At 47.8% G+C, this 27,719-nt stretch overlaps 5 protein-coding genes across 5 annotated transcripts; 2 read left to right on the forward strand and 3 right to left on the reverse strand.

Annotated features, from left to right (window-relative positions):
* Positions 1-301: 301 nt before the first annotated feature.
* On the forward strand, positions 302-17,154 carry V8C40DRAFT_284065 (uncharacterized protein; the record flags this gene model as incomplete). Its single annotated transcript, XM_083222086.1, has 13 exons — positions 302-1,591; positions 1,647-2,352; positions 2,569-5,000; positions 5,065-9,654; positions 9,776-9,946; positions 9,977-10,003; positions 10,034-10,066; positions 10,109-12,224; positions 12,273-13,132; positions 13,198-14,655; positions 14,773-16,356; positions 16,444-16,599; positions 16,653-17,154. 13 exons carry the CDS (start codon positions 302-304, stop codon positions 16,827-16,829), a joined length of 15,600 nt encoding a protein of 5,199 aa, XP_083067546.1. The 3' UTR covers positions 16,830-17,154.
* A 348-nt stretch (positions 17,155-17,502) lies between these two features.
* V8C40DRAFT_271126 (uncharacterized protein) lies at positions 17,503-19,432 on the reverse strand (the record flags this gene model as incomplete). The annotated part of the gene is made up of 3 exons (XM_083220244.1): positions 17,503-17,875; positions 17,943-18,977; positions 19,065-19,432. The coding sequence occupies 3 exons, from the start codon at positions 19,430-19,432 to the stop codon at positions 17,503-17,505; spliced, it is 1,776 nt and encodes a 591-aa protein (XP_083067547.1).
* Positions 19,433-21,944: 2,512 nt separating this feature from the next.
* V8C40DRAFT_271127 (glycoside hydrolase family 10 protein) lies at positions 21,945-23,208 on the forward strand (the record flags this gene model as incomplete). Its single annotated transcript, XM_083220245.1, has 4 exons — positions 21,945-22,457; positions 22,533-22,767; positions 22,856-23,058; positions 23,116-23,208. The coding sequence occupies 4 exons, from the start codon at positions 21,945-21,947 to the stop codon at positions 23,206-23,208; spliced, it is 1,044 nt and encodes a 347-aa protein (XP_083067548.1).
* Positions 23,209-23,352: 144 nt separating this feature from the next.
* On the reverse strand, positions 23,353-25,479 carry V8C40DRAFT_258549 (Zn(II)2Cys6 transcription factor). The gene is made up of 2 exons (XM_083218745.1): positions 24,873-25,479; positions 23,353-24,812 (listed from the first exon to the last, which is right to left on the reverse strand). Exons 1-2 carry the CDS (start codon positions 25,351-25,353, stop codon positions 23,686-23,688), a joined length of 1,608 nt encoding a protein of 535 aa, XP_083067549.1. The 5' UTR covers positions 25,354-25,479; the 3' UTR covers positions 23,353-23,685.
* Positions 25,480-25,737: 258 nt separating this feature from the next.
* Positions 25,738-27,556, reverse strand: V8C40DRAFT_258550 (amino acid/polyamine transporter I). Its single transcript, XM_083218746.1, has one exon. It carries the CDS (start codon positions 27,324-27,326, stop codon positions 25,806-25,808), a length of 1,521 nt encoding a protein of 506 aa, XP_083067550.1. The 5' UTR covers positions 27,327-27,556; the 3' UTR covers positions 25,738-25,805.
* Positions 27,557-27,719: the final 163 nt, after the last annotated feature.

Genomic DNA, 27,719 nt, shown 5'->3' on the forward strand with positions numbered 1-27,719 from the left:
CTCTTCTGAAGTAATCCCGGTAAGTGTTAGCTCTGATGATTGTGCTGACATTTCGCAGACAACCAGAAAAATTAAAGACGCTCGACGAATACTCCTCAAGAGTCTCGACTATGGCACAGGCCTTCCTCATCACGATGACGATAACAAAGAGATGGAGATACTCTTTAAATACCGTGGAATGATTAGCGAGGACAAGTCAGAGGAGAACAACAGGTCTACTACTTCCAGGCAATCGCTTGTTCACATTTCTGTTATCGTTGAGAGCGACAAGCTTGTATGCACCATTCAATGGTCACCTGACATGGCTCATCAAGAGAAAATCCGTACCTGGATCGAAGCATTCGAGTCTATGACGCGAGAGTGCGCTCAAGTCGGTACGCTAAAGCCGCTGGCATGCCTCAGCGATTATCCACTTCTGCCATACGACTATGAGATTTTGGACAACGTAATACAGAAAGTTGCGCCTCAATGGAAGTCCCTGGGCGTGGACGAGATCGAAGACATTTACCCTTGCTCACCCTGCCAAGAGGGAATGATCATTAGTCAGATTCGACATCCCGACAGAAACCTTTACAACCACGAGACTACGTGGAAAGTTACCCCGTCTGATGGAAGGGTTGTGGACCCTAGCAGACTGGAGGCAGCCTGTCGTATTGTCATCCAACGACACCAAATATTGCGAACAGTCTTTTGCGAAGCCGGGGGACATGTACCCTTTGTCCAGGTTGTCTTCAAAGACGCTGCCTCGCTCAAGATTCAGGTCTCTAGGTCGGATCTCTCGGCCTACGACACCGCAATCCCAGCACCCAAAGTCGTTGATCCTACCAGGTTTCCCTATCATTTGGCTGTTTGCGAGTCTCCTGATGGCGTTTCTTGCAAGTTCGTCATCAATCATGCCTTGCTTGATGGCTCTTGTCTGAGAGTCTTGATACGCGAGTTGTCACTTGTATACGACCAGATATCCCTACCAACGCCGCCTCTATTCAGCAGCTTCATTAACTACTTATTAACAAACCCCACCGACGATTCATATGCTTATTGGAATTCCCGATTAGATGGAATAAGTTCATCCCATTTCCCAAGCCTGAATGACTGTGATGAATCCAGCTCTACACCTGGTAGGCTTGACATTGCAATCCCTGACGACCAGGTTGCTGCGCTGCGGAGCTTCTGCAGAGAGCATGGCGTTACTATTGCCGCTGTTATGAGCACCGTATGGGCCCTGGTACTTCAGACCTACATTGGAAACGATACGGAGACAGTCTGCTTCGGCTACATGGCGTCTGGTCGAGATGTTCCGGTACCTTATGTCCATGAATTGATGGGACCTCTTCTGAACATGCTTGTCCAAAGAGTCGACCTTCAGCCTTCTACGACAATCGCATCTCTTGTCAGCAGTGTTTACGATGGCATTGTGGGTAACCTACCGCACCAAAATTGCTCGTTGGCGAAAATTCAGAGTGGCCTGGGCCTTGGAGGACAAAGTCTCTTCAACACACTGGTAAATGTACAAAAGGTCTCTTCAGTATACGAGACCGACACGTTGCCTGCTATTAATTGGGAACTTGTTGGAGAAGGAGGCCCAGCTGAGGTAAGATGAAGCCCCCCAAGATATTACTAGAAGCTTTGCCTAACATAAGCCGTAGTACGATGTTATTTTCGGTGTTGTGGACTCTGATGAGGGCATCATGGCCGATCTTCTTTTCTGGACATCATGCATCTCTGAAGCGCAAGCCGTAGATCTCCGAGCGACTTTGTTGCAGACTCTAAGCTCTCTTTTAGAGAGCTCGGGCAAATCAACGGTCAGTGAGATTCAGGTATTTTCAGAAAGCCACGGCCGTCAGCTCCATTCTTGGAACGCACATAACCCGCACATCGTGGAGTCGTGTCTACATCAACTATTCGAAGAGCAAGTTGCTATTCACCCGGATGCTGCAGCAATTAGTACTACAAGCGCAGAAGCAAACTGGACCTATGCGCAGCTAAACGATGTTTCGACAAGACTCGCTGCCCATCTTAGGACTTGTGGAGTTGAAACCGGCATGGCTTTGCCGTTTTGCTTCGACAGGTCACCATGGACCGTTGCTAGCATGCTTGCCATTCTCAAATCTGGAGGAGCTTGTGTTGCTCTTGATCCGTCCTATCCGATCCAACGACTGAAAGACATCATCAGAATAACGGGCGCAAGAATAGTCGTCTGTGAGGACAAGCATACTGATCTATTTGAAGGTCTGCCCGACCTAATGATAGTTTCAGTCAGCCCAGACCTTTGGGATCGCATCCCACAGGTTGACGGGTGCACCTCATCAGTTACGCCGAGTGATCCCGCCTTCGTCAACTTCACTTCTGGAAGTACCGGAGTGCCGAAAGGAAACATTCTCGAGCATAAATCTATTGCCTCCGCTCTTTGGCACCATCGTGTCATAGATCCGCTGGGTAGACAAGCACGGGGTCTGCATTTTGCGTCCTATACTTTCGACATGAGTTTCGCCGAGATTCTGTTGGTCCTCTGTTCTGGGGGCTGCCTCTGTATACCTACCGAATATGAACGCCTTAACAGCTTGGCAGCTACGATAAACAAGCTCGAAGTCAATTGGGCCTATCTTACCCCCACTGTTGCGAGTCTTCTTGACCCATCCGAAGTTCCAAGTTTGAAGACTATTTGCCTTGGCGGAGAGCCGGTACTTGATACCCTCGTGACGAAGTGGATAAATAATGCCACATTGGTTGCGACATATGGTCCTTCTGAATGTTCAATCGCCATCTCTCGATCCATAGTGCGTGGCTTCGGGAATGGACAGCTCGGTCCTGCGTCGGGTGGTCTTCTCTGGGTTGTCAATCCAGTGGACCATAATAAGCTGGTACCTCTTGGAGCTCCCGGCGAGCTGCTCATTGAAGGACCGCTGGTGGGTAGAGATTACTTGGACGCGACCTTGGCGAAGGCTACTTTCATTGTGGATCCGGCTTGGACGAAGGATTTCCCAGTGTCTGGCATCGCACAAGCTGGACGACGCATGTACAAGACGGGAGACATCGTCCGCTTCAACAAGGATGGATCAATGACAATGTTGGGCAGGAAAGCTGAAGATGCCCAGGCCAAAATTCACGGACAACGAGTTGACCTTGGAGAAGTGAGCCATCACATCACTGCGAGCGATATGGTCAAGCATGCGGTATGCTTCGTTGCGAAGAAAGGCCTGTTTGCCAACAGATTGACGGCAATTATCTCTTGTATGGATCTGGCAGACGCCATATTGGGGTTCGCTGATCAGCCTTTGAACCTCCAGGATGGTCTAGAGGCGCGTGAGAAAATCTCAGATCTTCGCCATTGGCTCGAGGATCGCGTCCCGAGCTACATGATGCCGCGGTCGTGGATTTTGCTGGAAAAGGTTCCCGTCACACTGAATGGCAAATTGAATCGCCGTGTTCTTCTCCAATGGCTTGAATCTGTGGATAACGACACATACGAGAGCATACTGACGCTCAACAATGATGACGAAACAAATGCATTGGCCTTGTCAGGCTCCCTTAGCCCAATGGAAGAGAGTCTGGCCAAAGCGTGGAGCCATGTTCTCAATGTTCCAGAGGGACAAATTAGTGTCAACCAAAGTTTCTTCAGCCTTGGAGGAGATTCTATTTCCGCGATTAAGGTATCTTCCAGGTTACTTAACGAAGATATCCAAGTATCCATGCATGATATTCTGCATTATCGTACCCTCTCGGAGATTGCCAAGAGAGCAACGCGGGCCGGCTCGGCTCCCATTGGCGTTCAAGCAGAAGTTGGTGCAACCGATGCACCATTCTCACTGCTATCGCGACGTTTATCCAATTCACAGTTTGAGAAGTTAATGGCCAAGGTTGCATCCAATCTCGAAGATGTTGGCACAAATATGGACAGTGTCGAGGATATTTATCCCTGCTCACCCATGCAAGAAGGTATCTTGTTTAGCCGTGCTAGGCAGGACGGCCTCTACGATTTGATCAACGATTTCAAAATCGTCTCCTGCACAAGCACTGAGCCTGTCAGCCTGGAGCGATTTCGCCATGCTATCGACCTTGTCACAGCGCAGCACCAGTCGCTTCGTTCTTTCTTCGTTGAAGGCGACGATGCAACCCCGTATGTGCAAGTGGTTAAGAAAACGGTAGAGGCTCCCGTTGTTTGCATCAGTTCCTCTAACTCTCAGGAGCCTTTTAAGGATGTGGTCGTGGACTCCATTCCACTGCATGGGCTTGGCTACCGGTTCGTCCTCTGTCAAGTCTTACCCACGGGAGACGTTTACGGTAGACTTGAGATCAACCATGCCTTGATCGATGGACAATCCATGAAAGTCCTCATCACAGACCTTCTGTTAGCGTACAATGAGCAGCTGCCTCTCTCTCATAGTCCGCCACTTTACGGAGATTTCATCAAGTACCTTGAACAACTCTCGACGGAGAAGTCACTGGAATACTGGACTTCTGTTATACGAGGCCTTGAACCTTGCATCTTACCCTCGCTTAACAATTTGCAAGATCAAAATATGTGCAATGAAATTGATGAAATCTTGGATCCACACCTTACAGAATTGATCTTCCAATTTTGTAGGAACTATGACACTACGATTGCCACTGTGATCAGTGCTGTTTGGGCACTCGTGTTGCGGGCATACGTGGGCATGGACACAGTTTGCTTTGGCTTACTGACATCCGGACGGGCAATTCCCGTGCCACAAGCAGAATCTATCATCGGGCCCTTGATTACTATGATGGTCTCGCGAGTCGATATGAATGCAGAGATGCCGATTCTTCAAATGATACGCAGCATACACGATGGTTTCCTAAGCGGATTAGAGCACCAGCATACTTCTCTCGCCGCAGTACAACAAGCTTTTGATAAGGGCAGGCAACGCGGGAAAATGTTCAATACTGTGGTGAACGTGCTTAAAGGTGATGTCGCAGCTGCTGAGGAATCGCCATCTAGCATCAAGCTTGAGGTTATGGACGCTAGCGGTCCAACTGAAGTAAGTCTCCCCCATGTGTGCACAGTCGATTCTTATTTACTTACGTCGGTTTTTTAAATCGTAGTACGATGCTTCCTTAGATGTTGTACATACGGATACAAACATCTCCTTGAGTTTCAGCTATTGGACAAGCTGTCTATCGAACGAACAAGCCAAGCTCATGCAGCAAACCTTGTTACATGTTCTTGAAAGCCTTGTCCAGGGAGCCTCTGGCAGAGTGGGCGACCTCGATATACTGAGCGAAGCTCATAGGTCTCATATTATGCAGTGGGCTAGTGAAATGCCTTCGACAAACTTCTCCTGTGTCCATGAGCACGTGGAGAAAATGGCTAAGATGCAGCCTGATGTAGACGCCATCGTCACATCGGATCTGAGCATCACATACGACGAATTGGAGAGACTCTCTTCTCTTATTGCAGCTCATCTTGCTTTCTTGGGTGTCAGACCTGAGGTCATGGTGCCTTTCTTCTTCGACAAATCACCCTGGACTATTGTGGTGATGTACGCCATCTTGAAAGCAGGCGGCTCTTGCGTGGCCCTCAGTCCAGAGTTTCCTGATTCAAGACTTACTAATATGATTGAGGCTACCGAGGCAACGCTTGCTATTTGCGACGCAAAATATGTGGATAGGCTCCAAACATTAATACCAACTGCGGTGCCCATCGACACATCAGTGTCTACGGCCGGTGCTATGATGAGTCACTTCGAAGCTCTTTCTAGCAAGACTCCGTCGCAGGCGCAGCCATACCACCCGGCTATTATTGCATTCACCTCAGGTTCCACCGGAACACCCAAAGGGATCATCTTGACTCATGCTTCAATGAGTACCAGCATGTTTGCACACGGACCTCTAGTTCAAATGTCTGAATCTAGCCGCGTTCTCCAATTTTCTTCGTACACTTTTGACGCCAGCTTGGAAGAGATATTTACCACCCTTGCCTTTGGAGGTACAATTTGCGTTCCAACCGAGTACGAGAGAATGAACGAGTTACCAGCGTTCATCAAGGCTCATGGTGTCAATTTCGCTGCTTTGACGCCTACTGTGGCGTCATTACTTAATCCAGAAGAGCTCCCGCTGAAGACAGTTGATATAGCTGGTGAGGTGGTTCCCCAAACGTTGGCCAGCAAATGGGCGACCCATACAAACCTGGTTGTTACATATGGACCCGCTGAGTGTTCCATCATCAGCTCCGGAATGCTTGTTGACCCGAATCATGTCCAAAATGGTACTCTTGGAAAGCCTGCTGGTACACTGATGTGGATAGTTGATGCCAATGACCATAACAAGCTAGTTCCTATTGGTTGCGCTGGTGAGATTCTTATAGAAGGACCTCTACTGGCGCGTGGATATATCAACAAGGACCAGACAGAGAAATCGTTCATATTTGATCCTTCTTGGACGCAAATGTGCCCTGTCTCTGGTGCTGGTGATCAGCGTCGATTATACAAAACAGGTGACTTGGCCCGATATGAGCCCGATGGATCCATCATCTATCTTGGACGAATGGATTCCCAAGTCAAAATCCACGGACAACGAGTTGACTTGGGCGAGGTTGAGACAGCCCTGTCGAGTCATGGAGTGAGCCAATCAACTGCAATGGTTCCCAAAAATGGACATTTCACCAAGAAGTTGGTCGTGGTATTCTCAAAGAGCAATGCCTCCTCGGCCTCTGGGCGCATTCTCGAGGTCATGACAGATGACGATGTTGCAACTCACGTGGCAGAACTTCGAAAAGGTCTACAAATTGCCCTACCCGGATACATGTTGCCTCGCGTATGGGTTCCTGTTGAAGCTCTCCCCCTAAATCCAAATGGAAAGCTGGACCGTCGCGCTGTTGGGCAGTGGCTAGAGAGATTGGACGAAGAAGCTTGCGAGCGCATTCTTGCGCTTGGTAACTCTCTCAAACCAGCCTCTGAGCTTACAGACATCGAGAAACTTCTAGTCTCTGTCTGGTCAGAAGCATTAGGTCTTCCCAAAAGCATGATTGATGTTGACCAGCCCTTCTTCAGCCTCGGAGGAGACAGTGTCTCTGCCATACGAGTGGCATCGCAACTGAGGTCTCAGGGTATACATCTGGCTGTTCATGACATTTTCCGTCATCGTACCGTGTCAGCACTCGCGGAACTTATTAGCAGTGAAAATCCCAATTTAGCTGGAGCCATTGGCAAAATTCAGCCCTTCCCTTTAACGCCGTCACAGCTCATGCAGCTCAGAAGCCACGCGGGAACGACCAGCACTGTTGCTCAGAAATTAATCGCGAAACTCAAAAGGAGAGTAGATTTCGATGAGATGAACGCTGCTTTCAAGACACTTAGTGAGCGGCATCCCATGCTAACTGCCCACTTTGAGCGCGATTCGAGCGGCACTTGGTCGCAAAGATTGGTTGACACGCCAGGAAATCTCTTGGAGCTTGGCCATCTGCATGCGACATCGCTTGAAGAGGCACAGTCGCTATTCTTGTCCACAAAACCTGATTTGGACATTACGAAAGGCCCCCTTGTGGCGGCAAGTCTGGTCGACATTGAATCAGTGAACACCGAAGGCAGTCAGTTACTGATCTTGGCCATGCACCCTCTTATTGCAGATGATGCATCATTACGGGTCATATTAGAGGATCTAGAAACTCTGCTATTGCATGTGCCTGCTGGCTGTAACCCAGCGTCATTCCAAGATTGGGCTCTTGCACAGTTCAATAACTCCCAGCGAAAGCTTTCTAACAATAGCGTTGCTGCAATATTAGGCACAGCTCAGACCAATTTTATTGATTATTGGGGCATGCAACATCATCCCAATACTCGCAGTGGTATCAAAACCTCAGAAATCTCAATTGATCCCGACACAGCGTCACTTCTTCTCGGAAAAGCCAATCTGACACTGAGAACAGAAGCTGTTGAAATACTACTGGCTGCGCTCTGTCACTCCTTCACAAATACCTTCACTGACCGCCCTCCACCCAAGGTGTTCTGTGCTAGTAATGATCGAGATGGAGAAGCTGATGACAGGAATATTTCTAGCGCTGTTGGGTACTTTACGACTGTATCGGCTGTATGCGCAGAGGAGAATTACACGACAGCGCCTGTCAGCAGCGATCTTGAAACACGGATAATCCAAACTCTGAGATGCGTCAAAGATCAGCGTCGCTTCGCCCATCACAACGTTACGGGACTTGAAGATGTGGAGGTATTCTTGACCTATACTAAAAAATTGAGTCTTGAAACCGCATTGTTCCAGGAGATGCCTTGTGTCGAAGGCAACGATATTTCTGAGCACCAGACAAGAAAATCTTTGTTCGAGGTATCTGCGGAAGTCATTGATGGACAAATAGATATCAGATTCCATTATCATGAGAGCATGGAACGCCAAAGCGATATCCTTGCCTGGATCCAAGCATTCGAAGATCTACTTCAATCCTCTGCTTCGGTTTTGGCTCAAGCCTATCCTGTGCCTACACTATCGGATTTCCCTCTTTTGGACGTCGAGGACTATGCGTCTCTTGACAATTTGGTAGAGCGCTGCAAATCTCAGGCGCAGATCTCTGATATGTCCTTGATTGAATCTATTCATCCCTGCTCACCAATGCAAGAAGGAATTTTGCTGAGTACTTTACGATCAGCTAGTATTTACGATGGGCAAGAATTCTGGAAGGTGCTTCCGAAATCTCCCAGCGCAGACTTGGACATACTCAAGCTTAAAGCAGCCTGCGAAAGCGTCATTGCCCGCCACGATATACTCAGGACCCATTTCGTTGAGGCTCACCACAGACGTTCAGCTTTCCTTCAAGTTGTTCTTCGAGCAGTGAATCATCCAGTTCAATTGGCGACTTTTGACGATTTTGAGAACTTGACGCATCAGCCACTGCCACAACTACATGAAGCAGGCATCCTTCCATACATCTTTACGCTATGCGAGTTGGCAACTGGTGACGTTTATTTGCGTCTCGACATTAGCCACGCGCTTTCTGATGGCGTTTCAACCGGAATTCTGATGCGGGATCTTCTGCTAGCCTACGATGATAAACTCTTGCCAGCAGGACCATCCTACAGAAACTACATATCTCATCTTGAGTCTCAGTCCAGAGAACTGACACTTCAGTTTTGGCAAGACAATCTCAAGGACGCAACACCATGCCATTTCCCTCTGCTGAACGAATCCGGGGTTGGCAGTTCACCTATTCACCGGAGCACGGATGTGCCGCTTTCTATTCAGCAAAAGGACCAAGTGCGAGAATTCTGCAAGTTGCATAGCACGACGTTGGCAAATTTTATGTCCGCAATCTGGGCAATGGTTCTGCCATGTTTTTCCGATGCATCTTCTGATACGGCTACTTTTGGTTACCTGGCATCGGGTCGCGATATTGCACTTCCTGGAGTCGATGATATTCTGGGTCCGATGATAACCATGCTGATTCGCAGCGTCAATGTTAGCCCCGAAACCACAGTCTTAGGCCTCATTGAGGAAATGCAGCAAGACTTCATTAAAAGCTGGCCGTATCAACACTGCTCCCTCGGCGAGATTCATCACGCTTTGGGACTTAGTGGTACGCCGCTCTTTAATACCATTGTCAACCTGGGCCATGCTGGTGGCTTCAAAAAGCCCCAAGACATGCCAGGTGATATTCTGTTTGTGCCTGAGAATGTTCAGAGCCGCAGCGAGGTTAGTTTACTGGTTCTAACGCGCGCGTCAGAAAAATATCATTGATCTGCCCCACTGCCTTGCAAAGAAATGAAAATAAATTTGATAGAAAATTGCTAACTGATTCTTGCGTCTTTTGTAGTACGATATCGCTTTCAACATCTTGGACTCTGACGAAGGCTTCTGGCTTACACTTAGTTACTGGGATCGCTGCCTTTCTGAGGCACAGGCCACCGTCCTTTCGCACACTATCCAGGCAGCGATTGCATCTGTTCTCGAAAAGCCAGAACAATGTGTTTCTGCTGTAGATTTGGTGGACGATTTCCACACTCAAATGATGCAGTCTTGGAATGCGGATATCCCTGAGCCAGTATTTGATTGTATCCACCTTGCCTTCGAGAGGCAGGTCAAATTGCAACCAGAAGCTCCTGCCGTCTGCTCCAGTGATCCGAAGATATCAATCTCGTATAAGCAGCTGGATTCTATGACCGATAATCTGGCGTCCTCTCTGCAAGAGATTGGGGTGGGACCAGAGTCGCTAGTCCCTTTCTGCATGGATAAGTCCCCATGGACGCCGGTAGCCATGATCGGGATTCTCAAGGCCGGCGGCGCTTGTGTTGCCCTTGATCCGAATCAGCCAATTGAAAGACTTCGGAGCATTATTGAAGCTTCAGGAGCCAAGGTGATACTGGTAGCACCACAGCACAAGGATTTGTTTGTTGATATTGTTCCTCATATCGTCCTCGTTGGGGAAGAATCTCTACGCAACCTTGAAGGTTCCACCCAGGCTCTTCAGCCTACTGCAACAACCTCGCCAGCAAATCACAACAACCCAGCTTTTGTTATCTTCACTTCTGGAAGCACAGGAACTCCTAAAGGAATTGTAGTTGAACATGGTGCGTTTTGTTCAAGTGCGCGATCTCATGCCCCAATTTTGGGCCTACACAGCGGTACTAGGGTCCTGCAATTCGCATCTTACACATACGATCTGAGCATCGCCGAGACTTTCACAACATTGATGGTGGGCGGGTGCATCTGCGTGCCTTCTGAGTATGACAGATTGAATCGGTTGGCCGCTGCCATTAACTCAATGGAGGTGGAATGGATGTTCCTTACCCCGACTGTAGCAGCTTTGCTGACGCCCGAGCAAGTCCCCACAGTGAGGACTCTTGTTCTTGGAGGAGAGCATGCGACCCATAACAACTTCTCAACCTGGGGCGGTAGGCCGGGCATATGTCTCATCAACAGTTACGGCCCAGCAGAGTGTTCTATCTGGACAAATGCCAATGTTGGTGTCAAACCGACGTCAGATATTTCCAACCTGGGACGCCGACTCGGCTGCTCATTATGGGTAGTTGATCCCCGCAATCATCATCGTCTTTTCCCAATGTACGCCCGAGGTGAACTGGTCATTGGTGGGCCAACTCTGGCAAGAGGCTATCTTCACGACCAGGTCAAGACAGATGCAGCTTTTATTCAACCGCCAGCCTGGTTCACCGATGACAGTGGTACAGAGCAACGACTTTACAAATCGGGTGATCTTGTGTATTATAACTTGGATGGATCGCTCTCTATTCAAGGTCGCAAGGATACCCAGGTCAAAGTACACGGACACCGAATTGAACTTGACGATATTAATCATAATATGGCTCGTATCCCGCTGATTGAACATGCAATGGCTCAACTTCCACGTTCAGGGCCACTGGAAGGTCGTCTGGTTGCAGTAGCATCATTGAAAGAAGACAGACCCCTGGCCAGTTCTCCTCAGCAAATTCTCAAGATTATCAGCGACTCTGGCCACATGCCGCAGGTAGCCACCAAGCTTGGACAGATTAGATCCGAGCTAGAAAAACAGCTGCCTAAGCATATGTTACCGACTGTGTGGGTTATTGTTCAGAAGATGCCTTTGCTCTCCTCTGGCAAGCTGGACAAGCGCACCGTTAAAGCTTGGTTGGATTCAATGGACGAAGAGAGCTTCAGCCAAATAAAAGCAATGTCAACTTCGGATGCGGTGTCGCAACTATCGCCACCTGAAAATGACGTTGAATTTCTTTTGCAAAAGGTCTGGTCCGAGGTATTGAAGTGTGAACCTTCGACTATTGGCGTGACAGTCAGTTTCCTTGGCTTGGGAGGCGATTCTATTTCTGCAATGCAGGCGGTTTCCAAGGCACGCGCCGCTGGCATGAACATTTTTGTTCAGGATATCTTCAGGCTAAAGACAATCCGAAAACTGGCTGAACAGGCTAGTGTGGCAGGAAGAGTTGACGAGCCCATCGCTACGCCTGGCCGTTTTGGACTACTGCCAACTAAGGGACCACAGCAACTTACTCGACTTGTGAATGACTGCGCATCAATTTTACGTCTCGATGGAACTGGTGCTAATATCGAAGATATCTTCCCCTGTTCTCCTATGCAAGAAGGTATCTTAATCAGCCAGGCTAGGTCACCAGATCGCTATCATGTTAGAGCTTTGTTCGAGGTCTTAGTCCAGTCTACGGAATTAGTCGACGTAGACAGACTTGAACAAGCCTGGATCAAGGTGGCTCAGCGACACCAGGCATTGCGCTCTGTATTCTTAGAGGAGTCTTTTGGTGGAGAGAACATGCTTCAAGTTGTGTTGGACCGAGTCACCGTCCCAGTATTGAAGCTGGAATGCGAAAAGCTCGAAGACTTCACCGAATCCACCGAGGTGAACCAATATGCCAAAGATGGTCCCCCATACCGCTTTTCCATCTGCAAACTGCCATCTGGGGTGGTCTATTGCCACTTAGCCATGACTCACGCCCTGGATGATGGCTCTTCAATGCGCGCTCTGCTGCGAGATATTTGCCTGTCTTATGACGACCTCCTCCCATCGGGTGATCCACCTCTCTACAGCAATTTTATTTCATATATTCAGCGACAGTCTAAAGATGCTGGCCTCAAGTTTTGGCAATCGTATCTTAGTGGGGTTGCAACCTCTCACTTCCCGGCATTGACGACGCGTGCCTCAGCTGATCCAACTGAGGATGGTATCGCCGAGAGATGGATCGAAGGAGACAAGGCAAGTTCTCTCCTTCGGTTATGCGAAGAGCACGACATTACGATTGCAGATGTATTCAAGACGGTTTGGGCCATCGTTTTGCGCTCTTTTGTCGGCGCCGATTCTGTTTGCTTCGGATACCTTGCTTCAGGTCGTGATGCTCCCATCAAGGACGTTCACAACATTATGGGACCTCTCATCAATATGCTGGTATTCTATGCCCATGTTGATAAATCCAAGTCCCTCATTGAACTCTGTAAAGAAGCAAATGACTCGTATCTCCAGGCACTACCACATCAACAATGCTCGCTCAAAGAGATTTTACACGCTGTTCGGGGACCTGGACAATCTGCCGCCCTTTTCAACACAGTTGTGAATGTGCAGAAGGGAGTAACTGCATTCTTTGCCGATGAACAAGACTCAACAGCCCATCGGACCATCGATCTTCGTAGTCGCATCTTCCATGACCCTACTGAGGTACGTCTTCCCGAATTGTCGTCTGCTTACAAGTATAGTGCTAACATAAATTTTTGCGAATGTAGTATGAATTGAGCATTGACATTCAAAATTTTGAGAGTTCAATTGCTATCTTGATGAACTACTGGACTTCCCTTCTATCGGAGGAACAAGCCGATCGGCTTATCGATCTTGTTCTTGACGTTGTTGAAAGTCTTCTAGACAACCCGATGCAGACCGTCGGACAGCTTGAGCTATGCACGAGCAATGATGCATCTCTTTTGCATAGCTGGAACAATGCTCCACTGGTCGAGGAGGAGCGTTGTCTTCATGAAGTTATCGAGGAGCAAGTTGCTTCTAAACCCGAGGCCGTTGCTGTGGTCTCTGACGAAGGCTCGCTTTCGTTTCAGGAATTGGATAGCATGGCTAACAAACTTGCGCATCATCTCAAACAATTAGGAGCAGGCCCTGAAATTATTATCCCGTGCTGCTTTGAAAAGTCTATCTGGGCAATTGTTGCCATGTTGGGTGTGTTGAAAGCGGGTGCTGCATGCGCCGCTCTCGATCCAGCTCACCCCCTGGAGCGACTGCAAACAATTTTGAAGGATACTGAGGCACCATTCGTACTCTCCTCTTCACTTCAAACTGCTCTCGTGGCACAAACTGGTCTACAGGCGGTTGTTGTCACAGAGGAGACACTCAACAAGCTCCCTCCCTGCGCCTCTGCTCCCAGCACTGGTGTCAAGCCTGATAATAAAGCCTTTATTGTCTACACTTCTGGAAGTACGGGGACTCCAAAGGGTGCTATACTTGAACATCGTAACCTATACGCATCCTCTAGAGGATTTGGTACGTTTGGAATGAACAGCGAATCCCGAGTCGCTCATTTCTCTTCCTATGCTTTCGATGTTAGCATCGGAGAGACGATGCTCGCTCTGACACACGGCGCATGTGTGTGCATCATATCGGAGGAGGATCGTCTTGGAGACCTGACGGCAGCGTTGAACAGACTCCAAGCGACATTTACACAGTTGACCCCAACTGTGGTGCGCACCTTGGAGCCAAGCGAACTGCCCTATATGAAAACGGTAGTGACAGCTGGTGAGCTTCTGACAGACGACATTATTAACAAATGGACCGACAAAGTTCGACTATTCAATTCATATGGACCCTGTGAGTGCGCGATCAATTCGACCGGGAGCGATTTGCTCAAGGCTGGTGCTCGGGGCGCTGTAATCGGAAAGCCTCTACAGTCGAGGCTCTGGATTGTCGATCCCGAAAACGACCAACTGCTGGTTCCCCCCGGAGCCGTTGGTGAACTGGTGGTCAATGGACCAATTGTGGGACGTGGTTATCTAAACAATCCCGACAGGACTAAAGCTGCTTTCATGGAAATGCCACGATGGGCTACCGCCTCCTCGAACGCTGGCAGATTCTATAAGACGGGAGACTTAGCCCGTTGGACTTCTGACGGCAGCATACACTACTTGGGACGCAAGGATGTCCAGGTCAAGATTCATGGACAGAGGATTGAGTTGGGCGAAGTGGAGTATCGCATCGCAGAGAAAGCAGGATCTGCTTTCAAGGCTGTTGTGGCTGCCGTCCCCAAGGATGGCAGACTGAAGCAGCGACTGGTAGCTCTTATGTCTCTTGGCGACCAGAAGTTACATCAAGGAGGTGGAGTTTCTGTTATTGACGATGCTGACCTCAAATCGAGATCATTGGCAGAAATTGCTGATATCATTGAATCAGTGAAGAAGAGTTTGCCACGGCATATGGTACCCAGTCTTTGGATACCAGTACACGATGTGCCCAAACTCCCTTCTGGAAAGACCAATCGTCGTTTCATTAACCAATGGCTGGATGAAATCGACGAACAGCTGTACGCAGACCTGACTACGTCTACCCAGTCAAGAGTTGTTCCGCCAAAGTCGGACATGGAAGCAATGCTTCAAAGAATCTGGGGAGATATCCTTCATCTCGATGCGACGAGCATCAGTACAGACCAAAGCTTCTTCTCGCTTGCTGGCGACTCTGTGCTGGCTATGCAGCTCATGGCCCGCTGTCGTGCTGAAGGTGTGACAGTGAAAGTGCGGGATATCTTCCAGTACACAACAATTGCAGCCCTGGCACCTCGATGTACTCGTGATGTGGGTGGACCAAACCGTATGACAGACGACTATATTCCACAAGCAACTCTCATTGAAGCTGAGCATGGGGACCTCGACTTTGATGACATGTCAAACATCGAAGCCGTCTACCCTTCCTCACCTATGCAGAGCAGTATTCTCGCAATCCAAGAAACACAAAAGAATGCATGGTTTGCAAGCTTCATAGTAGAGGCCCAACTGCCATCTCAACACAGATCGACTCAGATGGAGGACCTCGCTATGGGGTGGCAAATGGTGGTTGATCGTCACGCCGTACTTCGCACAGCTTTCAGAGCTGGAAAGCAGACCGGTCGGCAATACCAAATCGTGCTGAAAGAGTTTACAGCTCCTGTGTCCTATATCACGGATGCTTTATCAACTGATCCTACGTCTATTTTCAATATTTCGCCTGATATTCCGGACTATGGACTGCCACCACATCGCATGGTTCTTGCAGAGACTATGTCGGAGAAGCGTGTCTTCATTCAGCTGCAGATCAGCCACGCCTTGTATGACGCTGTGGGTATATCAGTGCTATGGCACGATTTCCAAATGGCATACTCAAGTCTTCGAGGAGACGGCGTTGCTTTGGACAGCATGCCTATTTCTCCTTATCGCGCCTTCATTTCCTACATTGAGGGTCTGCCCAAGCCAAGCGCCGTCGGTTTCTGGAAGAATCACTTAGAGGGCACTTCACCCTGCTTTTTCCCATCCCTGCCTGATGAACGATCAAATAGAGGCATCAACATGACAAGCACAACATCTACGTCGAGTCCTCCTCTTCATGGATCATTTAATAGCATCGCTGTCCCGATTAATCGGACCAGTGAGATTCGCGCATTTTGCAAAGAGCAGGCTGCTACAACTGCCAACTTATTTCAGGCTGCTTGGGCTATTGTACTCCGCCATTTTACCAAGTCTGACGATGTGAATTTTGGATTCATGCTCTCCGGACGCGATGCTCCCCTGCCCGAAGTCGATACTATCCTGGGCCCCCTAATCAACCTTCTACCTTGCACGGTTAAAGCTAGTGGCCACCGGTCACTGCAATCCATGTTACGGGCTTTGCAGTCTAACTACGCTGAAACATTAATGGTAAGTGGCTAATCAATTACTTTGGTGCAAATAGAAGGACCTTTTTTATATTTTTGACTTATGGCATGCTAACTTATGAATAAAAAGAGTCAAAATTGCTCTCTAGAAGAAATCCGCGCAGCCGCTGGGATTGACGGGCCATTATATAACACATTCCTGAATATGCAACGCGTGACCAAACAATCGCCTTGCTCTCAGAGTAGTGTCCAATTCAATGAAGTTGATGCGTTTATGACAGACGAGGTAAGCCGTTGTCTAAATCCAAGAACTCGCATCAAAGCTAACCAGTTATATAGTATGCTATCTCTGTTTACGTTTCGGATGTCGGTGATGACATATTCATGGAATTGTCATATTGGACATCGGTTCTCACGGATGAAGATGCCCAGATGATAGGCCAAGCTATACTTCGAGCACTAGATGTCTTATTCGCTGCTAGCTCAACAGATAGTCCGCTGAGTCTCAAGTTGTGATGAAAATTAGGGATCGTTGGAATCCAGGTTCACGGTCGTTGCATGAAAATAGGATAGTTATTATGGCATTAACTCACTGAGTTGTATGTCTCGAGAATATTACTTGTCGCGATCTACTTCTATATTATCGACACACGACGTGACTAACGCATAGATGACAGCGGGCCAATCTATTCATACGCGCTTCGTAGACTGTGTAAATAGTGTAGGTCTTGCCATAGACTTTTGTATGTGAAGCCGCTCATGATAGACCTGTGCTCAGTTAGTTATATTCTGTAATTATCTCAATGTTGCCTTGACGATAACAGCACTTCAAGCCAAGATTGATGCCCACCTTCTCTTTATCATGATGATGCAGTCATTGTCATCCTTCTTAGCATTTGATAGCCAGGTAAGAGATGATTTCTTTTTATTCTGCTGATCCATCTTCGGTGATGCCAGCGATAAATTAGCTCTCTCTCTATCGCGGCTTTACCATGCTGACAAAGCTGCCGGGCGCATCGATAAAGAATTGATCATTCCTCTTGAAAAATTTGCTTCTTATATATATTTCATCAATCTCAATTATAGGTAGGTCTTTAAGATCTCTTACATGTCTGCCTGAAACTCAGCTGGCAACTCGTAAACTAGAATGATTCTGTATCTGGTCCAACTGCTCATAACTGGGACGTTCTCACTTCACAACCATAAATGCTGCCGATGTTGTATCGTCAAAAGATGAGTTGGCACCCTGAACAGCGGCATGGTACTGAAAGCTGAGATTGGAGTTGGCTAAATGGTTTGATAACGGCTCCGCGCCACTTGTCTCTCCCCGAGGCACCAACATGTCCAGCTCTTCATTTCGGGTTGTTCGTAGTATGGTGGAAAATGATGATCTATACGAAGTGGATGATGCCCCTATGCATGCCAGTCCAACTAGCACAACTGCGAAAGTAGCGAATATACCAGTCCCGTATGCGGCGTAAAGATTGCGTGGGTTATAGGAATATTCATTTAGAGAAGTCCACTCCATGACATTTCCTGTTGTACTGTTATCAAGACTACGCCTGTTTATTGTCAGTGACTGTTTGTAGGGGGTCATTCGTCTCTTGTATGGTGGGAAATGAGATTTACAGTAGATCTGGGTTGCTGAAGAGACTCAAGGTGATGTTGGATACAAGTTGTTCCAACGTCTCTGCCATGGTGAGATTGGTGCCGTTCCCAGATTTCTCACCCAGGATGCCTGTCTGGCCGAAACCATTTTGCAAATATTGCATATCGTGAGCCTGGGTGAGTACGGTAGACAGAACTTGAGTTCGTACTGGTTGAAGGGAGCCATAACGCGTTGCTATAATTTTACCCATTAGGATGCCGCCCAATGAGTCCATAATAGATACATAGGCGACCTCAGGGAGTGTATGGTCGCCTTGGCCCGCTACAGTGGCAACACTAACAGGGTTGAGCCTTGTCAGGTTGCGGATGTTGATGGTCTGTTTGCCGTTCTCGAATCCTAAATCGACGCTGTAAGACGAATTATAGAGCCCGCATTCTATAGTCCTATTTGCGAATGAGCCGTATGTTGGAAATCCAACGAAAAATCGGCAGCGAGCTTGGTGGTCTGCAGAACTCGCCGTGTCGTCAATAGTGGCCAAATTCCCACTTAAGTCGAGAATGGTTTGGGGGTCGAAAATGGCCCGCAAACCACTCAATGTTCTATTCTCCCAGTTGATGATGGTATCTCCTGTTTTGTTATCTCGTGCCGTTTGGGGGACAAAACTGAAGTATGTAACTACTTGATTAGACATTCCCCAAATTGATCCATATGCTTCTTCGAAAGTTTTATCATAAGCAGCATGGAATGCAGAATTTCCCCCCAACGGTCCGCATGATAAAGAAGGACCGTAAAAGTCTAGAGAGTATGAACTATTGGCATACGGTGCCTGTATGGGAAGAATGGTTCCTTGAGATGCCACAGACGAGACCAGTCGGGCGACCGCAACGGAAGGGGCAACATATCCGCCGCCACCTTCGTTACCCCATTGCGCAAACGGATACGGGCTGGTTGAGTTTATCGTAGGCAAGGGCTTAATATGTTTTGTCTCATTCATTTGCTTAGAGGGTTGGACTGTCAGCGCCGCGGGGGTGAAAACGGCAACAATAGGTAGCGCCCTACTCGGTACGAAGATACAGACATATTAGCCAATATAAAGCCATTAGGGATATCGGGATATTGATCATAGGAGGCGAATAACTCACCATAAAATGCCAGCAATCAGCACTAACCCAAACCCCTTTCGCCAGAGCTCTAGAGTTAAAAATTCCCACGCATTAGTAGTAACGCTGAACATGGCGTCTACTCCTTTCAAGGTTGCATGACGGGATCGTAAGGTTGTCCACAGTAGTTGTGTATAGGCAAATCCAGCAGCCGCTGTCAGACAAGTTTTGACCAGAAAAGCAATGCCAGTTCCGATGCGAATGTTCCATTCTTGTTCGATGTTGCTTCGTACAATTTTTGCATTCAGAGATGCGTAGAAGAAATGGTGGCCGAGCGCAAAAGCTATACCGCACAAAAGACAGCCGATCATTAAGCTCGATACGGCCCAGTGTGCCTTAAATAGCGCCATCTTCGGAGGAGCTTGCGGCGAATTCGTCCAGACAATTCATCTAAATCGCATAGAGAAGGGGCACATTGCAGTATCAGCCTGCTGAGGCGGCGAAGATTTATCGAAGGATGTTCTATGAAAATAATTGCATGATCGTCTATATAACAGAAAGCTGTTCATCTCCATAGCACAATTAAAGTAGCCTTTAACCTTGAAGCGCTTTCGGCACCTGCTACAAGAAGCGGGGACCAATCATGGAGTGGGCGCTTGCCCCTGTGGAAGTATGCCTCAGGAGGATTCAAGCTTGTTTCATGTGAAACACGGGAAATCCTTTGTGTATCTTATTAGGTGGCAATAGAACGATGATTTGAGCTAGTAATCTTTACCGTAGCAGTTTCTATGAGCTTTGCCAACACCAGCAAGCCCAACTACTAATCACTTTTTCTCATTTCATGACGCGACAGCGGCTGCTTTGTGCCAAGAAACCTTGCTGAAGGGAATTGGCATCACCAAATGATCATGATCCAATCAGATCTTCCAGCATTCAGTCCAGTTTTTTGAGGAATCTCTTTCAAATACACATTCTTAAGATGTGATCTATCCGACAGTGTATGCCATGGCCTACTTCACCGTAGACGGGACGAGAATATCCACAAAAGGAAGCCCTGATGCAATGTATCTCATGAGCGACGCAGTTAGCGTGGCGCTTCGGCATTAACCAGTATCAGCCTTGTCCAAAATCCCTCGAGCAACCCGGTCACTTGCGCGCAATTGAGCGAAGAGACGGTGTGAACAAACGATGCATGTGTAGCCGATCTTTGGTTCCCGTGATTTATCAGTCCAGGCTAGACGTTTAGCGAGAGAGGCTGGCGCAGTCTGCTTTTGTGAGCGTCTAGGAGATTGAATAAGGTATGTATTCTTACTTTTGTTCCCAAAGGTCGGTCCAGTTTAATCTCTAATTGTTCGCTTAATGCTACCTATTGACTCGACTGATATCCCCTGCCTGACCTTGTGCGAGGGATTGCGGCAATACACCATGTATGTTATTGTCGCTCGCTTTATGTGTCACTTGTAAGCTGCACTCTTCGCAGTGTAGGGTGGCTTGTGTCTGCGCACACCAATTACATAACGGTGTGATGTAACAGTCCACATGTAAATATTTCACGTGCTTAAAAAAAGGGTTTATTGATTAAATTCACAAGTGTTCAATAATCGTGCCCAGCCGGTTATACAGATAGTGTTTCATTTAGCATTAGCATAATACCTAAGTGGTCATATGTGACTTTGTGGCGAGCAGAATGGAACAGGTCGCTGCATCAAGGAGTCATTACTTAGTGCGCTGTTTATACATCGAGAAAAAGGAAACTCGGAGGAAATAGAGTGTAGAAGAAGGTATGAAATTACCCATAGGTAGTCAGTATTCAATACATAACACTCGCAAGTCTGGATCCGAATGCTTTGATATCATATAACTTCGTTAGGTGTGCTGACATTTTTAGTATCACCGTTTTAAGGTATTCCTCTTGTTTCTGCTATCCCTAAGTATCCCGCCCATTTGGTCCATAACCCTCAGCTTACAGAAGCATTCGATAATCTCACGATGGTGTCTATGCAGCTGGTGGCAGGGAGCTGCACATCTTCAGGCTTTACGTACATACGGTGCCCAAGGCCAATTAATTTACTGAAGCTACAATAAGGCTATTATAGAATGAGATCAATTTTGCCATTTCAATCCGGGTATTTAAAATACCTAGTATTTATGGTTAATAAATCTCCGAGCTACTCATTCTCTGTTGTTTATTGATATGCCAAGCTATGTAACCCCGCAAAGGTAATTAATAAAAGCAAAAAGCACGACAGTGTAACCCCTAGCGAATGGCATCTTCAAAAGATACTCTTGGCAGAACGGTTAATTCAGTTCTCCTCTATTGCTTTCTTTATGCGGTTGATTACGGCAAAATATTTCCCTGGGCGCTCATAGGCAGAAAGCTTGAACAAGCATTTAGAATCTTTACTGTCGTCATTCTTTGCTGGGGCCAGACTTTGGTTCCTTTACTTCTGCCAAGGCAGGGTTAAACTGCTACTATTACAGAGCACATACTTCAGTCTCTGCTCCATTCTTCAATAGGAGAGTTACAGTAACATTCTATCTTTACCCGGGGCGGCTATAGAAGAGTCTCACATATCCGAATATGATGAAGCATCTGCGAGTTCTTCATACAACATTTCATTATAAGGCTTTGTATCAAGATTACCAATGCCCTACAATTATAAATTCTTGTAAGGCTTTGTATCAAGATTACCAATGCCCTACAATTATAAATTCTTGCGATACCCGCTGTTGAGATAAGCTATACTATGGGGTTCTATTCCAACAAGTAAAGGGAACATCATAGCGCAAGACGGCTTGTGGAGTGCCATTGTTGTACCAAAATTTGAACAGAAACCAGGTATATTATGTGATAATTGCAGTGTTGAAGCTGTCCATGATGTTGCTGACTCTCTGAAATAGAACTAGTAAGCATCAGCAAATATGAAAGCAAATATAATATTTTGCCTTCTGGCGCCCCTGGTAGCCGCTCTCCCGGCCGAATTCATTCAATTGGAGCCTGAACTTGCCGCACGCCGCGTTAATATTACTGAGCGAATGGCTGATTTAGAGGATCGGCAAGCCTCCGTGAGCATTGATCAGCTCTTCAAAAGGAAAGGCAAAGTTTATTTTGGAACTGCGACTGACCGTGGCTTACTCCAACGAGAACGAAACGCGGCCATTATCCAGGCTAATCTTGGCCAAGTGACGCCAGAGAATAGCATGAAATGGCAGTCACTTGAGAATAACCAAGGCCAGTATAATTGGGGAGATGCAGATTACCTCGTTAACTTCGCCCAACAAAACGGCAAGACGATACGTGGACATACTCTGATTTGGCACTCACAACTACCTAATTGGGTCAATAACATCAATAATGCAGATACTTTGCGCCAGGTTATCCGTACTCATGTTCTCACTGTTGTTGGAAGATATAAAGGAAAGATTCGCGCTTGGGTAAGTTGTGAAAATCTCAACTCGTTCCTTTTGGTGGGTGGCTGCTAAATTTATGTATTTTTATTATGTCAATAGGATGTAGTAAACGAGATCTTCAACGAGGATGGAACACTACGCTCTTCTGTGTTTTCTAGACTGCTAGGCGAAGAGTTTGTCTCGATTGCTTTCCGTGCTGCTCGAGAAGCTGATCCGTCTGCTCGCCTCTACATCAACGATTACAATCTCGATGTTGCCGGGTCTAGTAAAGTCAACTTGATGAGATACTATGTGGATAAATGGATCTCTCAAGGAGTCCCCATTGACGGCATCGGTCAGCCAGCGATCTAAACCCCCTTTGACCTCATTTCCGCGGTTAATAGCTCAGAATATTTAGAACTAACATAAAACGCTCTGTACAGGAACTCAAACCCACATCGGTGCTGGAGGAGGAGCCTCTGTACAAGGTGCACTTCAGCAGCTAGCTACAGCACCAGTCACTGAATTGGCCATTACTGAACTTGACATTGTGGGCGCACCGTCGAACGATTACAGCGCGGTTGTTCGAGCATGTTTGAACGTTCCTAAGTGCTTGGGGATCACTGTGTGGGGTATCAGCGACAAAGTGAGTACATGGCACTTTTACAATTCTAAGCAGAGAACCTCACTGACGTATCCATAGGACTCGTGGCGTTCAGGCTCCAGTCCCCTTCTATTCGACAGTAACTTCAACCCTAAAGCAGCGTACAACAGTATTGTAAGCATTTTACAATAAACTCTCGGTATATGGTGAAGGGAAGAGCGGACCTCAGAAGCTCCAAATATAAAAAGGATTACCTCAGATGTGGAATACCAGTTCCATTGTAAATGCTTAGAAATATACATGAGCTACAGGTCTACACTTGTACCTTCGAGATGACATATTCTTATATTGCTTCCAATTTCTCGGCTCCCATCGGGCATTCGCCTCTGTTCACGCTATACGAACTTTTGAAGTGTCTTTGAGAGGCATTCCCTACTTTCTAAACGTTCCAAAGCGCGAACCACAAGTCCAAAAGTCAAACACTGACCACTCTCTTCCACAAATGAAGGTCAAAACTTCGTAGCTTTGTCTCTCATATTTTGTTTCCTCAGCATCTGGCTTGAACTCAACCACCAGGGACGGAACATGCGAAATAATGCCTTCATTCGTGATTCGTTAAATACCATTACGCTCGTAGATCCTCATAAAAGTACATCAAGACATCACCCCTTACGACAGTGCGAGCTGCCAGCCTCGTTGTCGAACGATATCCCTCCAATCGACCCTCTCTGTCTCACGGGATTCACCCCTCTTCTTCCAAACATCTTCCAAGACCTCCCTACAAGCATTAACATTTCTAAATTGCCTCCATTTGTTCATGGTGCAAAGTCTGTTCCTAATACACTCGATATGCGTTACATCCTTTGCCTCCCCACCAGCAATAAAAAGAGGGAAAAGCAACGAGCACTCAGCCAGAGATCCCTCCGGTACTTTTTGTGCAACGTCGCATACCGACTCAACATATACCGAGATGCCTTCTGGCAGTATCTCAGCCGCACGCTGTGGGAAGTATTGGCGTACGACACGATCGAGGTATATGAGGCCTGCACTTCTATATGTTTCGCTAAGGAGGGCAAGCGGCGTGTTGGCGGAAGACGCTGGACATGTCCATTCTCGAAGACTAAAAGCGATATTGTGAGCTCGTTGAAGTGGTGTATGATAGTTGCAATCCAAAGGTAGTTTTTCGAAGATGAGGGCAAACTCGGCTTCTTCTAAAGTCAAGTCACCGCCAACGGACGCCTTGTATTCTGCGCAGTCTGCGTTCAAAACACTGATTTCAGATATCAATATCATAATCTTCGACGCAAAAGCAAAGTAGGGATCCGCCATGGCATCGTCTGCAGACATCCAATAGTCGCCCGTGATCAGTGGCCTCCTGTCTAGTGAAACGCTCATCAGGATGTCATGATAGGCAAAGTTCCTCACGAGCCACCTTCTTTCAACTGATTTTAGCCAATAGTCGTTCAAAACAGACCGCGACGTTTGTAGCGGGCCTACTTGCATATCGGAACCCTTGGACTGCAAGGCTGCCGCAGCACCTGCTAGATGGTGTGCCCAACTACTACTGGTTGCGTCCGAAATAGTCTCCATGGAGCACATGGCCATAGCTACAGCTAGACACATTTCCCCATTAAGACTACCTTCTTGAAGGGCAGCGCTAAGGTTGGCAAGCACCCGCCCACGATACTGCAGAGATGCATCGTGAAAATTGGGGTCTCGAAGGGCAAGGTGGGCCGAAGACCATGCAGCCATTGTATCAAGGAGGGCAGGGCAATCGAATGCCATTGGCAATAAGACTAGGTCCACTATTAAAAAGGAATTCTAGAAAATGAAAAGAATGACTGAAGTGAACTAACCGGATAAGAAACAATTGTTTTCCGCGGTTGCGGATAGCATAATAGCGAGAGTGGAAGTGTAATACCGCATCATGGACCTTCGACTGGAGCTCCAATCATGACCAGCGGGGCTGTCAAGACGCACAAGATCCAGAGGCTCATGAATCTTAGTCAACCTCAACACTTCGGAGATATGGTCGCTCTGCGAAAGACTAGAGTGTTGAGAAGTCCAGTATGGTTGGTCCTGGGAAATCCCGGAATCCTCCTCCACAGCATCCTCGCTCCAGGCACTTGACAGCTGCCGGGGCTTCTCATGCTTGCAAACAAGGTTAAGTCGTGAGCAGTGCCCGCATATGGGCAAACCCTGGTCGCATTTCTTCTTGCGCTGGCGACAGGTCAAGCAACCGCGGCGCTGTCGCGTGTAGCCGCCCTTTTTCGTCGATTTGCGTTGTGTGACCTGCGGTTGTGGAGTAGACTCTAGCGGAACGGCCAAAGTTGACATGGTGACAACTCATATGTCGGCGTGATGGGCGTTACAGGCGGCAAGAGATTCCAATGTGGGACGTTGTGCAATACAATATACACTGCGAATAGATGGGATGAGATGCTCAAGAGGAAGTGAAGTAGTAAGAGAGCGGAGATCCAGAGTCTCGGAAAGAGTTCATGCACGGCGTTAATGGCGGCACGAGATTGCTATCTTACTAGCGGATGATTGAAGATAGCAATTGAGCGTCCATTGGCTGGAGAGAGGCGGAGCGAGTCATGAGCAAATGTGGGTGGGCCAAGAGCGCGGGGAATCACAAACGTGGGGGGGCGATTTGGAAGTTGTTGGAAATATACTTTGTGAGAGGCAAACTAGCACTCGCGGAGAAGAGATGAATAACCATAAGGGGAATTAATAGTGTATTATCTAGCCCGAAACGTATAGAAGGAAATGTTCGTCTAGTCGAAACGTTAATGGACGGACTCGCCTTCATAGTTGTCCAACCTAGGCCCAGTAAAGGTTTTCCGCAGTTTGGCAACCCATGCAATCGTTGTAACGGCTAGCCCGACAGCCATAACTACAATCAGATAGTTCATGGAGCTAGCTGTGACAGGATAACCCACGGGAAAGCAGAAACAGACTGAGAAGAAAATGACAAACAAGGTGGCAACTGCATTGGTTATGTAGCCAAACTTGCCTAGAGAAAAGGCTCTCTCGGGGAGAATGCCGCGGCCTCGGAACAAGAGAGCAGCCTGAGGTAATGCGACCGTGATGTTGAGCGCAAATAGGGTGAGGTTGATGAAGCTGCTGTAGGCCGTAGATGACGCAACATAGAGGACCCCAATGATGATCTGCAAGACGAGCATAACCGCGGTGGCGCGAACAGGACTTGCCCAGTTGAGGCGAGAGATGAAGCTGGAGAAAGGCACCCCGCCGTCACGGGAAAGAGACCAAATTGTTCGCCCTGCGAAAATGAAGAGGTTGAGGACAATATCGTAGAACATGACCATATAATACACGGCCCAGATGGTTGTAGCCACTTTTGAGTTCAGCGCCTGGTTGTATACCTCCAAAATCGGAACCCCGGATTCGATGAGGGCCTGAAGATCCGTAATAACAAACATGAGCGCAATGTTCCATGCAAGAACCGTGATGACACCCAAGACCATGGTGGTAATGATGGCAATAGGGACATTTCGGCTCGGGTTAGGTACTTCTTCAGAGACGTGGGTAGCGGCGTCAACTCCAGAATATGCCCATAGGCAGCCTGTAATGCCAATGAAGATAGCCCATCCATCTGGCCACCCGCTGACATTCTGATAGTCTCTGAACACGAAATCCGCGGTTTGTTTGACGTCTTTGACAGCAAGCAACGTTACAAGAGAGGCGATGAATCCAACAAGGGAAAGTACCAGAATCGTCACTCCCAGCTTGCCAATTGCGGTTGGGAATCGAGAAGTGACAACAAAGGCGATGATACAGAGCAAAATATGCAATAGATATGTATGCCAAGCCTGTATTTCGTATCCCTCGTTCCACAGACTCACGACATCGAGGATAGAGCCGGCGACAAAGAGGTTGCACGACACCGTTGCTGCCATAATATAAATCACAGAAATCCATCCTGTAAAGAACGCGGCGACTCGACGTGTAGACGGCGGAAAAGTCATGTAGACGATATGATATTGGCCACCGGCAGATGGGAATGCAGAAGCAAGCTCTGCAAAGCCAATGTTGATGATGACCATAACAACTGCGGCGGCAATGAGGCCGTAGATGAGGGCTGGGCCACCACCACATGAAAGCGGGACGGCGACACCAGAGGCGAATGCTACCCATGAATTCATGGTGGTGAAGCCGAATGCGATGACCGAAAGGAGGGTGAACCGCTTCTTGAGGTGTTCGTCGGGATGCATGTATGGTGACTTGTCTTCCACATGTGACTGGGAAATGGACGCGGTGTCCGGAATGTCAGATTTGTCTGGAGCCATATCGAAGAATGGCTCTCGCTTTTTGGCGTCGATTATAATAACGAAATTTATGAAGAAGAATGATGAAAAGAGTTGGGGTTAAGAGAAGAAAGAAGACGAAAAGCTGGGGGCTTTATGACCAACAGCTGGTCTGACTTGGGTATGTCAAGAAACAGTCCGCGAGAGCCATCCTATATAACATTGCGCGGCGGACATGTATTTAGAGGTGTTATATATCTGGGAAACCCTCATCGCGGTGAGAGTTGATACTCTGAATACGACGTACTGATAACGGCACAACCTGGAGGTGGGTCGGACTAGGCGGCTCTACTTGGCCGATCTCGGGCTTTGTTAAATCGCATCTCACTTAGACAACATCCCCGCCATTAACGCCGGGTGTGGGGATTGTGGGGG

This window comes from Trichoderma camerunense (assembly GCF_050948025.1).
Source record: "Trichoderma camerunense strain CBS 138272 chromosome Unknown V8C40scaffold_28, whole genome shotgun sequence".
NCBI lineage: Eukaryota > Fungi > Ascomycota > Sordariomycetes > Hypocreales > Hypocreaceae > Trichoderma > Trichoderma camerunense.

Coding starts and splice junctions, on each gene's coding strand:
- V8C40DRAFT_258549 (XM_083218745.1), bottom strand. CDS start 25,353: ATGTCAACTTTGGCCGTTCCGCTAGAGTCTACTCCACAACCGCAGGTC. Junction 24,813..24,872: donor AAACAATTGTTTCTTATCCG/GTTAGTTCACTT, acceptor TAGTGGACCTAG/TCTTATTGCCAATGGCATTC.
- V8C40DRAFT_258550 (XM_083218746.1), bottom strand. CDS start 27,326: ATGGCTCCAGACAAATCTGACATTCCGGACACCGCGTCCATTTCCCAG.